At 39.9% G+C, this 14,306-nt stretch overlaps 1 protein-coding gene across 2 annotated transcripts in view; it reads right to left on the bottom strand.

Moving 5' to 3' along the window:
* camk1db (calcium/calmodulin-dependent protein kinase 1Db) overlaps window positions 1-14,306 on the bottom strand; it is a 34,428-nt gene that overhangs the window by 7,497 nt on the left and 12,625 nt on the right. For both annotated transcript variants that reach the window (XM_074677961.1, XM_074677960.1), the window contains 6 exons: window positions 11,036-11,167; window positions 8,003-8,077; window positions 4,061-4,199; window positions 3,119-3,245; window positions 2,782-2,857; window positions 340-452 (listed from right to left, as the gene is read on the bottom strand). In XM_074677961.1, coding sequence (XP_074534062.1) covers window positions 340-452; window positions 2,782-2,857; window positions 3,119-3,245; window positions 4,061-4,199; window positions 8,003-8,077; window positions 11,036-11,145 — 640 coding nt within the window. In that variant the 5' untranslated portion in view covers window positions 11,146-11,167. The remainder of the gene's footprint in view (window positions 1-339; window positions 453-2,781; window positions 2,858-3,118; window positions 3,246-4,060; window positions 4,200-8,002; window positions 8,078-11,035; window positions 11,168-14,306) is intronic.

Genomic DNA, 14,306 nt, shown 5'->3' with positions numbered 1-14,306 from the left:
CCAAGTCACACAGATTTAAAAATATAAGCGGCAAGTAACAGAAAGAGAGAGGCGCTAAAGTCTGAATACACTTTATCAACTTTCTGGATAAAAGAAGAAGTCATTGGGTCTCTGTTTTTAAGCGACTGAGGGAAATATGTAGAGTCTGAATTTACATTTTAAACGACAGTCTATCATTTATTTGTTATTTCTGGCCTCTTTTAACTTTTGCTGCCTTCTGCAGGTTTTTATTGCTCCAAACATCAGCTTCACAAAATTTTAAAAGGCATCAATCAAATGAAAACAGCTTTAATACATTCACACTCATAAAAAGAAGCAGACGCGTGTGTCATAACTCACCAGAGTCTGATATGTCATCCCAATACGGTGCATCAAACTCGTAGTCGGCCTTGAGAATTTGTTCAAAGAGCTTGGAGTCATTCTCGTCATAGAAAGGAGGATAACCGCACAGCCTGAGGAGATGAAGGGTGGATGATTACACAACAACAACAACAACAACTCGTGTGAGTGCACTCATCCAGCTGCTGTCAGAAATTTTTAACCCAAATCTACAAGGATTTGCTTTGGCCTAATCTCATTCACAGGCAGTTTGATTTTTCATACAGCATGCAACAAGAGTCGGGTCAGAGGGATTACAGAGACTGCATGAGAGGGGAAAAACAAGGAGAGAACAGTCTATTTTTATGTGATATGAAAGAAAAAGAAAAAGAAACAGATTTACCACCAGGCAAATGTTCTCAATGTAAGGGGATCAAAATCTCTTCAGAGCTCCTGTGAGGTGTTTTCAACTGGTTATACAACAGATTGGAATAAACACTTATGTGTCTTACAGACTTAGGAAAGCAAAGAAGACCATCAACATTGTTGCCAAAAAAAATGCCAAACCGAACACAAACAGTTCCTCAAAAACGCTTCAGCTCACCACTGAATTCATTCACCAAAGAGATAGATTACGACACCTGGGATTTTCTCTTTTCTAACAGGTTACATCACTACAATTGTATGTCAGTGTCAATAACACTTAACCCTGGAAGTTATGTGGTTTTACAAAACAGGACTAGCAGCTGTGGGTTTCCCTCTGGCTAAAAAAATAAATAAATCTACATTATAATCTTTTTTTAGGTAAATCAGTTTGTGCTTGATGTTTTATTGATGATGGTTATTCCATTATTGTCTTTAGGGTGCAGATAAAAAAAAAGAGATCAACTTCTTTCACCTTTTTTTAAAATTCATCATATTTTCGTCATTTTAAGCCCTTGTACATGGTGTCTCCAGATTATCGTAATCAAAGCGTTACACATCTTTTTGGGGCTGTGTTCACTAACGCATGTTTTGTGCTGGCACTGTCATTTTCAATTCAAACCAATAGCTGTTTGAGGATTCAAAGTGCTTAGCTGATTTAGTCGGTGCGCTCTCACTTTGAAATAGTTCAAACAGATAATGGTACAAACTTAACTGTTTCAACTGTTTTCATCTTTCTCCAAAAAAATGTATTGAATGAGAGCAAATATGAAGCATACAGAGCACTTTGAAACAGACACACCAAGGGTGGCAAAAGTGATTTTGTGAAATTTTGCCTTTATTTGATATGAGGTTGCTAGGCGCTGCCCTGCTGGCTATTGCAGCAGCTCTTGCTTTGTCTGTTTCTTGTAATTTTTGTCTCTTTTTTGTAATTTTTGTATTTAGAGTGGATCATTACTTTGTATGGCTCATTTGTTGGTCATGGACACCAAACTTTTTGTGGCTTCCGCATATTCCGCATATTTTACTACTTTTTCTCCTGTGTTTGTCTGGAGATCCTACATGCAACCATGACTGCATTGTTTACATGTGAAATCAGCTGTTAGCAGCCTGTAGCATGTCAGCGCTAACTGGTGTAAGGCCTGATGTCTTCCCACAAGGTGAGGAGAAGGAGGTGAGGATGACGTGCTGGTTCTCAGGTGTGAGCTAAGAAGTGATGACATCGACCTGTCCTTCTATCCATCGTTATTGGGAATGTACAATCAATCTCCAATAAGATAGATGAGCTAGCCATGCTAACCCAGCAACAGAGGGAATACCAGACATAACATCAGACACCAACGCCACATTGGAAGAGCTCCACCTGCTGTGAGCAGACAGGATCTAGGAGACAGAGATGGAGCATGACTGAAGAAGCTCAGTCCTGGACCCTGTGGAGGTGGAGGCAGGCTGAACTGGAGAATGATGGACAAGCTGTCATCATCCATTTTCTTATGGACCTTTTTGCACTTTCTATAGACTTTCTTACTTTTGTTTTTTTGATTATTGCTGTGACTTGAATTTCTTTGTAAATAAAGTTCTATTCTATTCTATATGTCAGATGAGGAACTAAAGACCTGAGCGATAGAAGACATGCAGCAAAGAACCATGACCAGAAGTTTCAGCAGCAACCACAGCAACAAGGGCAACAACCTCTGCACATTAGGTACACACCCAAACCGCTAGGCCAACCAGCGTCCCATCTCAGTATTCTTCTGTTTATTTCAAACTAGTGTGAAAACACCTTTTCAAAATCAATACGACACGCCATGTACCAGTGAACATGCTAGCATCTCACATGTTAGCATTTAATCTAGAGTAGAGCCTAGTGAACCATTTCCATCCTGCTGTTCAAAGATTTTATCCTGTGAATCCAACCACTGATTGATTCATCTCAGGTTGAGGTTTGCCTGGTGTTTTATGATCTGAACAAAGTCTTCTCAAAAAAAAGAACAAAAGAAAAGCCTCTGTTGCATAACATGTTTGAAAGTGTGTACTTACAGAATATAAGCGATGACCCCAATGGACCAGCAGTCCACTGCTTTACTGTAAGGCTTCTGAGCCAAAACTTCAGGAGCTAGGAGAGAAAGATTTTGTTTTAATATTTAAACACACTGTGGTTTGTTCTGTAAAAGAATAAAAAGAAATTCAATATTTCCTCCTAAACATAGCTTGAGGTGAATGCGTATGTTTGGTGGTTGGCCTGCAGCAGATGGCTAAAGTCATCCTGTGGCTACTGGCAGATTAAATTAGATCATCATGTTTAGCCAACTAGCGAATCTAATTATCTTGGAGTAAGTTTCCACAAAGCTGGAAAGAGCTCGCAGGGCATCCTCACCCACGTATCCTGGAGTCCCACAGGCGGTAGCCATGACATCACCCGTTCCCTCCATCTTGGACAAGCCGAAATCACTTATCATGATCTTTGATTCATCATGTGGACTGAAGTACAGCAGGTTCTCAGGCTGGAAAGAGGAGACGAGTTACAAAGCACGTCTGAGTTTGTTTTTCTCTGTATGTTCATCTGACGTCACGCTCCATCTACGAAGATTCATCTCGGTCAGTAACAAAATATGGAACGAAATCCCAGCTCACCAAAAAGGCTTCATTAGTTTTACAGCAAAGGAAAATCCCTGACATTTAACCTCTGGGGGTGATCCTCAGCAAGCTTGCATGTGATATCACTCACAGAGTTGAACAGCAGGGATTTCCCCCACACAGGAAGATGAGTTATACTACAAGAGCGGAAAAACTATCTGAATACTTTAAAAAAGCAAAGCACAGCAGAGATTTTATGGGGAAACATGTTGTTATGAATATTTGAAATGCCAAGGGTAAACACAGGATACACTCAAAAAGAAAAACAAGGACCGAAGACAGCTGGGACTCTTTCACTATGACTATGAATTACATTTATTTGCAGAGCAGAAGAAAAATCAAAGTAAACAAGTCAAAACTGCAGAACTGAAAGCAAATAACATCAGGGTCTCCAAAATGAAAAACGGTCTAGAGAATGGAATAAAACTTTACTGGTATACAATATAAAACAGAAGAGCATTACTCTTCAGTTTAAACGAGAAGGTAAATCCATGACATCTAACCTTTAAAGATGATCCCTGTAAAGAACGAATGTAATATCACCCACACAGGTGAAAGGCAGGGATTTCCCCCTCCACAGGAAGATTGAAACGTTCAAACCAACCTTAAAAAATCATTTATCCCCTGAACAACACAGTAAGAGGAATCGGTGGTAAAAAGTGAATATCATGCACCATTGTACCTTTAAGTCTCTGTGCACTATGCCCATGGAGTGCAGATAGTTGACAGCATCCAGAACCTGTCGGATGAGCCGACTCGCGTCCATCTCTGTGTAGAAACCTTTCTCTACGATGCGGTCAAACAGCTCACCTCCAGATACTCTGTTAGCAACACAGAAAGAGTTACTCAAACACTTTACTTTCACGCGTATATATGAAAACATCTATTTGTGTATTTATCAATAAGGTTAAAAAAGATCCACCAAACTTTGACAGTTTTGTTAAAGGATATTAACAATACCTAGCAAATTTTTTAGATCACCTGTCGTAATGAAGTGCTCTAACCTTCTGGTGCATAGTGGTCCCTGCAGTGTTCAGCGACTCAAAAGTCATTTTCTCCTAACTGCAGTAATCTCTATGGTGGAACTGCATATCAGCCTCTAGGGTGCTCTCTGCCGCCACACTTCTTTGAGTTTCATTCAGTGGTCAGTAAGTGTAACTGCAAGTAAATTTTCTCTGACACCAAGATGACCGCCAGACAGCCACACTTGAGGACCCCTGCTGGAGTATTCTGTCAGTCCAAACGAGCCCTAGGGGTATAATATATGCGGTATACAGTAACATTTTCATAATAGTATTGTTCTATCATTTTTGAAAAATTTGTTTCAAATAAGCAGTTAATTATGATAAACATTGTGTCTGCTGAAGTGGCCGTCATGTAACACTCAGAAATTTTTCCAACACTAAGTTAAAATGTGTAAAAATATGTTCAAATGTTTTGCAAAGCATAAAAAGCAATTACAGACAAGTGAAAAGTTCTTTGGTAATCAATAATATTATGTTTATTTACGCGACAGGTGACAAACATTTAATTTGTAAAGCACTGTATGAATTTTTTTCTTATTTTCATTAAAAGTCAACGCGTACAAAGCATTTTACTGTATACTTTTTCCCATTTTAACCACAAATTAGGTTGAAAAACGAACGAAAAGAAAAAAAGGGTGTTTTTTTTTTTTTTTTAATTCCAAAAAACTCATTCGGGCCATCCGTGCAAGGGTGAACCTCATAGAGTGCGACCTAGACCACTAGGCCATCTGGGCTTAGGCTTTTAACAACCTCACACCAGAAACACTTGGCAAATGGTGAATAAGCAAGAAGTGGATCAGCATTAGAGATGCAGTAAGTGGAAACTTCGAGACAGGTTTAAACAGTGGAAACAGGTTTTAAGGAATTGGCTGAAAGTTAAGTAACCCTATGAACACTAACTCTAGATTGCATACTAACACATATGTACACCGTGTACATTTTTTAAATTGAGGTTATTCTTCAAATTGTTGCTTTTTATCTCTTTTGCGCTGGTCTTTATGTTTGTTGAGGACATTTTTTTGCATACACTGTATGTTGTGATCTTGTTGCAGTATCTTAGATCTAACGCTTTGAAATGTCTGTTAAACCAGAGACAGGGGTTGCACATTTACATGCCAGCTGCCGTAGGTATGGCACCCACTTAATTTTAGCAGTTGAGCAGCTGTTATGAATGCAGGGATGAACAGAATAGAGTGCACAAATTCACAAACATTTCTCATTTGAATAAACGTACAAAAACGGGACATACAGATGAAGAAGTGTATACTGCTCTAGTCAAATTTCCTGTTTAAAAGATGTCTATTCAAGCATGCACCTTAGAGCTTTGGTGGCTTTTCATGCACCACTGGTCTTAAAAGTCATGTTAGCTGTCAGAAACTCAGAGGGCTGTGACAATTCTGAAAGTGCCTTCTCCTTAAAGGTTATTTAAGTAAGAATTTCTGACACTAGTTGCAAAAGCATATGACAGAAAAGGCAATTTAGTATATGAGCCTGATGGGAAATGGTGCAATTTTGCTTTATTTGCTTCATTTGTTTGGTAATTTGATTGAATCCAAAAGTAAAATTTAAGGCTTAAGTTAGTTTGAAACACCAGCATACTTCATTTTTCCATATACAGTTTTTCAGTATTCATTACACACAGAACATATTTGAGGCTCGTCTGTTTACACATTACAAAGTCTTTCACAGTTTGCAGCTCATGCACCATCAGGTGTTCTCAACAACTTCAAATCATGATCACAAAAAGTCAAAGACTGAACAAGTGGCTCATATTAAGCTTAGCACAAACACTCAGTCTGTCCCTGCTCTTACTGCCAAACAGCACTCATCATTTTAGTCAAGTGAGACTTAAAGGCAACATTCAGCACCTTGCAGGGGAACAATGAGGGCAGGTAATTGCAGCATAAATTGCTGTAGCATTAGTCACAAACCCCTGTGAAATGTTGTGAGGAGAAAGGTCTCTCTGAAATGATGCCGTCATATGTCAAACAGAAAAGTGGTTTTAGCACGAAGGAACAGCTGTCACACCTACACCACAATCACTGACTGAACGTTTAACACCAACTTTTCTGCCTCAACTTTTAAGAGCTGCTTGAAATACTTCCTGGCAAGTTACAGTAGCGTATTAACGTATTAATGGAATTACCAGGTGTGACAGCTTCAATGTAATCTAAAGACTAAGCTGTGAGAGCCGATCCCTTTTCTTTCTTGGAATAGGTGGGACGATTGATATAGTTAGCTTAGCAGAGCAGAATAAATAGAAACTCTGAGTAACAGCTGGCAGTTCCTCTAGAAAGTGTGTCATGACTTCTTTGACAAAAAGACCCAAAAAAATGACCTGATCCTTACGTTTCTGCAATCTTAATGCAATTATTTAGTTTCTTCTTGCTTATTACTGTAAACTCATAAGATTCTAGTTTAATTCTCATTGATAAAGTTGAGCCCTGAACTTTATTATGTTTTCCTTATAAATGTACAACTTTCTTAACTGCAGTAAATGGTGCACCCTTTTACAAGCAACTGAATAAAATCTAGAATAGCAAAGCACGTTTTAACCTCACCAAGGTTTGGTTTATGGAAAGAAAATGTAAAGATACATGACTACAATTTAAAAGAGACAGGTATTGTATTTGATACTTTGATATGTACCGACCAAATTCTGTCTGTAAAACCCAGTACCAATTCACATGAAATCAAATGGTACAATGTTTCGGTACCTAAACGCATCCTTGTGACTTTGATATCGAGAAAGAAATACGTCAAATTGAAAAAAAAATGAGTTTATTATTAAACAAATTAATATTTATTACCACATAAAGACACACAAAACCACTGTAGAGTACAGGTACCGAGTGCAAGGTACCAAACATCAGTATTGTATCATTTTAAAATGCGAAATGTTCCCATCCCTAGCTGTCTGTAGCTTAAAGAAGGGGTTCTGTGTTACTTATTTAAAGGCTTTATACTGTCCTCTGGTACCCCTGTATGGCTTTACATGAGTTACAGCTCAAAAATCTTTTTTTCTCACACTGGTGTTTTAGAAAACCCTATTCAGCCTGTCTGAAATGCTTCATTTTGGCTGCTGTCTCTTTAAGGTTCTCTGCTCAACAAACCCCCTTCCCTCTGATTGGCCAGCCGTCTGGAGGCCCATGGGCCCTGGTGTTTGATGCTCGTCCCTCCAAAGTATTGTGAACCATTCAGGAGAACCATATGCTATGATTCAGCAGGTCTCATGACGATTTTGTAAAGATTTTGTGAAGGTCTTGTGATATTTACTTTGAACGGACTGTTCTTGGCAGTTTACAGACAGATTGATAGATTTCTACAACTTATGAATATGTAGCAGTTTAAAAATCTGCGAATATTTACTTCATGTTTAAAATATGGGGAAGCATAACACGCCCTCTTTAAGGTCTTCTCATTCATCTTCAACTCCTTTATCCTAACAGCATCCACTTGGACATCAGAATGATGTAAATAAATGCCCCAAAAGGACAAAACAGATGCTTATCCAAGCAATAAAAAACAGCACGTTATCAAAATGAGCGGATGGTAAGATCCTGACCTGAACAAACAATATGATGGGTTAATATACTCACAGTTGCATGATAAGGTACAGATGGTTGGAGCTCTCATAGATGTCTTCCAGAGCCACGATATTCTCATGTTTTATCCTGAAGAGAGAGAGAGAACAGAAAATTCACTTTGCTGTCAGCCTCTGCTCAATGCAGCACAGCCCACTAATGAGGAGCTATTAGCCTTTTCTTTTGTTAAAATGATGCCCTGCCGACTGAAAACAAAGCTTTTTTGCCTACTGTTAGTGAGTATTGCCTGTGTTCAAACTATGTGTGTGTTTATGCACATTTTTTTATTAACAGTTATCGAGAAAAAGAGTAAAGAAAACCTTCTCTGTGTATGTGTGTGTGATGGAGAGCAGGGGGATTCTTGGGGATGCTAATCAATGAGTCATGAAGTGGCAACCCCTGTCAGCAGGAGAAGAAAAAACATACGAAGGCTCAAGATGCAGGGAGTCTGTGTCCAGGCAACCAACCATCAAGGTTTTATTATTAAAAGGAAGGGAAAAAAAAGCTACTGCTGGGAGATATGCAGATGACAGAGCGTGTTCACAAGGGCAGGTGGCTGAAAAGGAAAAGGTGGGGGTGGAAGAGTAGGAGGTGTCTCAAAGGACCAAACAACCTTCAGAAACTTGCTTTTCTGAGTCCAGAACGAAAATGAGACCACGGACTGAGCGCTGTGTGAAAGATTGAGGAGGGAAAAAAGAGAAAAATGGTTGAAAAATGAAGATAGGGAAAAAAAAGGGGGAAGTTAAAGGTAGCAACTGTAACTAGGCAACTACCCGCAACAGCTGCCATGCTCGCTTGAAGAGTGACTGATAACTGAGCTTCTCCGGGGAATTACCCATCAGACCCTGAAGGAGGACAGGGTGTCACCTGGTGTCAAAGTAATCCTATGATACGATGTGTGTGAGTGTGTATGCTGGTAAGACCCAAAAAGGTGAGATTTGACAAAGGAGTCCCTTTAAACTGAAAACGGCTGTTTAATAAAGTGTGCAGCATCAACATCCAAACCACGAGACGTTAGTGAGTTCAATCAGTGGACTTTTTTAATGCACATGCTTTAAGGCTTTTAAAACATCACACTCTCTGTAGGTTGTAAGATATGTGGATATAGGGAATCTGACCTTATCATTTTAACAACTCTGAGCTGATCAGAATCTGATATGTCATAGAAGCCCAGAGAAAAATTAAGTTGTAACTTGAGAGACACATTAGCATCCCTACACATGCAAGCATGTATTACCATCAACCAAAACCTAGCTTAGAGGAAAATAACATCTGGATTCATTTTTAGACACGAGGTGTAAAGTCTGAGCCAACACCATGTTATCAAAAGTGTGAAAAAAGTTGGCAAAACATTGGGTTTTAATTTAAAACCGCTAATGGCTTGTTAAATTTGACAATTTTACAAAGTTAAGTCTATGGACAACTCTTCTAAGATACTGTCTAATGTTTTTTAAATGTTAGCAATCAGTATTAGATTTACATGTAAAAACAAAGTGAAGACGTAGGTAGATGCAATCTCTTTAAGGGTGACAATGTTTAATGCACAAATGGAGCAATTTGCAACAAATTCAACACTCTACTTGCTTTATTACTTATATCACTAGTCATATCTCAGCTTTTGGGCAACTTATTTCTACCTATGCACAGCTTCCCGACCTCTTGCCTATTTGTGTTTTTAATGGGAAAAACACTCAAAAAAGGACTTAACATTGAGGAAAATGAGTAAGGAGGTCAGATTATCTAATACATTGTGAAAACCTTTCGCTGTCACTTTTCTCAAGCTCCGATTGTACTGGCAAGTTAGCACTGCTCAAATTAGTATGAGTAGCTTTACCTTAAAATGCAATCAAATCAGCCTTGTTTAATGACAACAGACTGGTGTCATCCAGCCCTACAGTCCCAGGCTTGCAAATGGTGTCTTTTGTTACTCCTAAAAAGAGTTTGTGCACAAATTAGCAAGTAAATTATTTGGTACAAACACATCTTAAAGATAGAGTCTACAGGATTTTCTTAAAAAAATAAAATATCAACTTTTACAGGAGTAACTGCTCAATCTTCTCCAATAGGCTTCTACACATGTCTGTGTCTGCCTCAAACCCTTTGTTGGTGATAGTGATGGATGTTGATGTTTTGGTTGTATTGGGACGTTTCTGGGCAGAGAGCAAGTGTGGTTACCTCAGCCAATCACAGTGGTCCCAGTGCACAAGTGACTTCACGTGTTGACTAGCGAGTAGAAGAAGCTATCCCGAGGGGTTATGATAGTGGACGTAGCACAGAAAAAAAAACACAACCAAAGGTAAAGCTTTTTCCTACATAAGGGTGAAGCTTGGCTCAACATTTGACACAAGTTAGCTTTCTGTTAAACAGGTATGTCTCAAATACCTGTGATTAGCGTATGCTAACATGCCAAGGCAGGTGCACGACTCTCGAGCCTCTCCCACGTAGAAACGCGATGCTACAGGTGGTTGCTAGGCTAGTGAATGTGTTCACGTAGTCACGGTCGGAGGCTGTAGGCGTTTGCAGCCTCTGGCACTGAGCCAAGGAGGAGGAACCCAGTTTGAATGTTGTGTTTACTAACAAGTAACAAAAATTCCTGCAGACCCTTCCTTTAACTATTAGCTACTTCTTAGCTTCTTGTAATACTTGCTAGTGAAATGTTAAAAAGACGATTTACAATACGAAAGCTACTAGTAATATTGAAGTGAGACCTGGCAACAGCAACTTCACGGCAAAAATAAGGCACATTCGTCTAACATTTCCATGGAAATAGCTGAGGGCTAACATAAGGTAGCTTTTGGGATGTCAAATTTGACCAAAGGTGAGAAGAAGGAGGTGAGGAACACGTCAGATTTCCTTTTTCCCACTTTGAAACAGGGACATAGCACAACATGACAACACACTTTGAGCCTTACACTATGTCAAAGGATAACTGACTGCAGTGTGAATAAGGACAGTTACTCAGACAGACATGCTTCCCAGGAGGATACCAGGAGGTGATGACCCCTCCTAATTCATCCTCCCTGTGTCGCTCTGACATGTGGTACCTACTTCCTTAGCACTGCGATCTCATTCTCGATGCTCGTCTCCTTCCCCTTCAGTGCTTTCTTTGGGATACACTTGATTGCCACCATCTTTCCTGTGGCCTTCTCCCTGGCCATCACCACCTCAGAAAACGCCCCCCTGTAGGACAGACAGAGAGACATGTTAGCACTGCTTGATATCTGCTTGGACAATATTGACACAGAAAAACCCATGGAGTGTGAGTGGACAGTCACTCAGTAAATATTCACAAGATGTTGTTTGTGTACTGAGGTCTGAGATCTGGTTAAGTTAAGCCTCTGAATACGGCCAACAGCCTCATGCTTGGCGCTCGTGTGCAGCCAAAAGCACTGCAAACACTTTTAAAACCACTAAAAACACCCATTTAGGACAGCAGATAGCATGTCTCCCTCGACCATCTGTCTCCATACTGAGAGCTTTTAAAAACAAATACAGAATTAAGAGAATATTTGCTCTAGCAATTCCTATCTGTTGCTATGATACCACATTCAGTCCACCTTAATAAATCTTGCTGAGCAGGCAGCATGATTGCTTTTTCCCTCCCCCCTCTCGTCTTGTGTTCATTACGCACCTTCACAGGCACCTTTTTCCTTTCTTGCTCTCTCAGCACAGCTTCATTTGAAAAGCTTTAAAAAAAGGATTGATGATGTGAAACTCCTTGGGCTGTGTTTGTAGGACCAAAACAGTAAAAGTATTCTGACTAACTCCTGAGCCCCTGATGACCCTGTGCTTCTGATGAGTACTTAACATATGAAATAAAAGAGTAAACTGAGCCTGGGGCCAGAATACTGAGGAGTTTTTGATTTTGAGTGCAGCTCTCCAGCCCAATTTATCGTCCTCATGAAATATTCAGCTCAGAAAGCCATGTGAAGTTCTCCAGTGTGGCTGCGTGTTGCATGTCTGTAGCTCTTTTAAAGCATTTAACGAGGCATAAGGAGCTCAAAGGGTAAATAAAAAGGTTGAAATGAGCAAAAATCTTCATCCGGCAACAAGGAATTTTAGAATTATCCAGCAAGTTAGCTGTTACTTCTACCCAGCTTTTTTACCTTGAACCCAGCTGACTTAAATACTTGATTTGGATTGGTCGAAACCCCTTGACAACAGTGATTGACTATGATTAACCAGATCACTTTATGTAAAATCAACCTACAGTAAAGAGTTCTGGCACAAGCTACCTCAGATTTGGTGACACCAAAGAACGCAAGGTGAGGAATAACTGTTTCTGTTAGCATCAGATTTGTAAACTAATCTAAAATCTAAAAACTGTGGCTAAAATGTTAGCTTGTTAGCTAAACGGTATGTTTATTTACATATTAGATCCTGTTTAATCCTTTAACAAAGAGCGATGGTGATGATAGCAGCAAAAGTTATGATTTGTTGATTTTTTTTAAGGTGTAACAACCTTAGAGCAAAAAAAAAGAAGGCAGAATGAGAGCAAAAGTTAAAGAGGGGGTATTACACTGTCCCAAATATATATAGAAAATATATCCATACACATGGTTATTAAGTAACAATACTGGCTGTCCACACTGTATATGTGCAGATTTTTAAAATGCTACATACTGTGTCAGATAATATACATGAGCTGTTAAAATCCTTGAATATGTAAACTGCTCATAATGGTCCATTCTTAAAGTACCGTCAAGATCTTCATGAGATCTTCACAAGACTTTCTGAACTGATGAGGTCATCTTATAAGAATCTTCAAACTGGTTCATAACATGTTGAAGGGGCGGACCTCAAACACCAAGGTTTGCCCATTGCTCTGATCCTAACAGGCCTCCAGAGTGCTGACCAATCAGATCGAAGGAGGTTTGTCTGAAATAAGGGTTTTCTAAAACACAAGAGTGAGAAAGGGCGGTATTTTCTTCTGGGTGGTAAGTCATGTACCAAAGGGACAGCACAATAACCCCTCTTTAACATTTATAAACTTGCAGTAAAGTCTTTGAAATGTGTTGAAAACAAACATAAAGTCAATAGTGCGCGATAACATTATCTCCTAATATCATCCTCTCTTTCAGATATCATACGCTTTGTGTGGGGCTGACACTCACCACTTTCAGCATGTTGTGTATGTTTTTAATCATGCAGCCGTTATTTGTTGCAGGAAGATTTTGATGTGTTCAGATCACCTGTGCCATCTGCAGTTTTCTGCAGCTTTGATAATAAATGAGGCTGTCATTGGCCTTCATGACCTCAGCTATACTTTGTTAGTATGTCTGAGTTTTTGGCACCCTGCAGTGCATGGCACTAATGGGTTCACATTGTGGAAGAGCTATTTGTCTCTTTTCTTCAGAGAGTTACCACAACACCTACGTCCTAATAGCAGCAATTAGTTCAAAACCAGGCTGTCTGTTGCCCTTCTCTGCCCCCTTCTTTCCAACACTGGATCATCACCAATTATAGAGAAAAAGAAACACATACACACACCTACAGTCACATACAGCAAGACGGCCACCATCAAAAGGTCCATTATGCCCTCAAAGTGTAATCAGTTCCTCCCAACAGGCTCTAAACTCAGTTCCGCTTGCTGCACTAAGTCCCACCAAGGCCATCAAATCCACGCTAATCCCCTACTCCACCATCACACGGTGGGTGGAGGAGGGGAGGGTCAGTGAATGCCACAACACATAAACACAGACTGTGCATAAACACGCTACCTGCGGCTCACAAAGCTGGCCCTTGGTGTGATTAGGTGAAACACACAGACAGCTGACACAAACTGCTGAGAGCGTTTGGAGTGAACGCCCCTCTGACTTTGACCTCTTTCTGAAACTTACCCTGGGACTGTATGTTAATTCAAATGAGAAAGGTGATGCTGGACCCCGTGGCCTGTTAAAGCACTATCATCCCACCACAGCTGTTGCTGGGAGGACAGTGAGCAGCATTTTCATTTGGCATGTGCAACCCATCCTCACAGCTGTGTGGACCTGAGAAGGAGTTAAAAAAAAAAGGTCTTCCACAAGTCAGACGGGTATGCCAGGCATCACTTGCGCATATTTCTTCAGTGTTTTTTCTCTGTCTTTCTGCAACAGGAGACACACAATGACAAAAACCACAGGAAACCTGTGAACTCAGTGAGAGCGTATAGCACCATTTCTGCCCCCTGCTCACCACATTGACAGGCAGCAGCATCACTTCCTGTAAATGACAACATGACAGTATCTGAGCCTGTTACTTTCCTCACTCACAAAGCATGCTGCAGTTCTGTTAATGTGAAATCTATTCGTGCTCCATTCACAGGAAAGAAAAGGTGTGA

This window comes from Halichoeres trimaculatus, unplaced genomic scaffold (assembly GCF_033239565.1).
Source record: "Halichoeres trimaculatus isolate MK-OKI-2021-1 unplaced genomic scaffold, fHalTri1.1 fHalTri1_scaffold_10, whole genome shotgun sequence".
Taxonomy (NCBI): domain Eukaryota; kingdom Metazoa; phylum Chordata; class Actinopteri; order Labriformes; family Labridae; genus Halichoeres; species Halichoeres trimaculatus.
The sequence above is the reverse complement of the archived record's forward strand: the minus strand, read 5'-3'. Positions and strand labels throughout refer to the sequence as shown.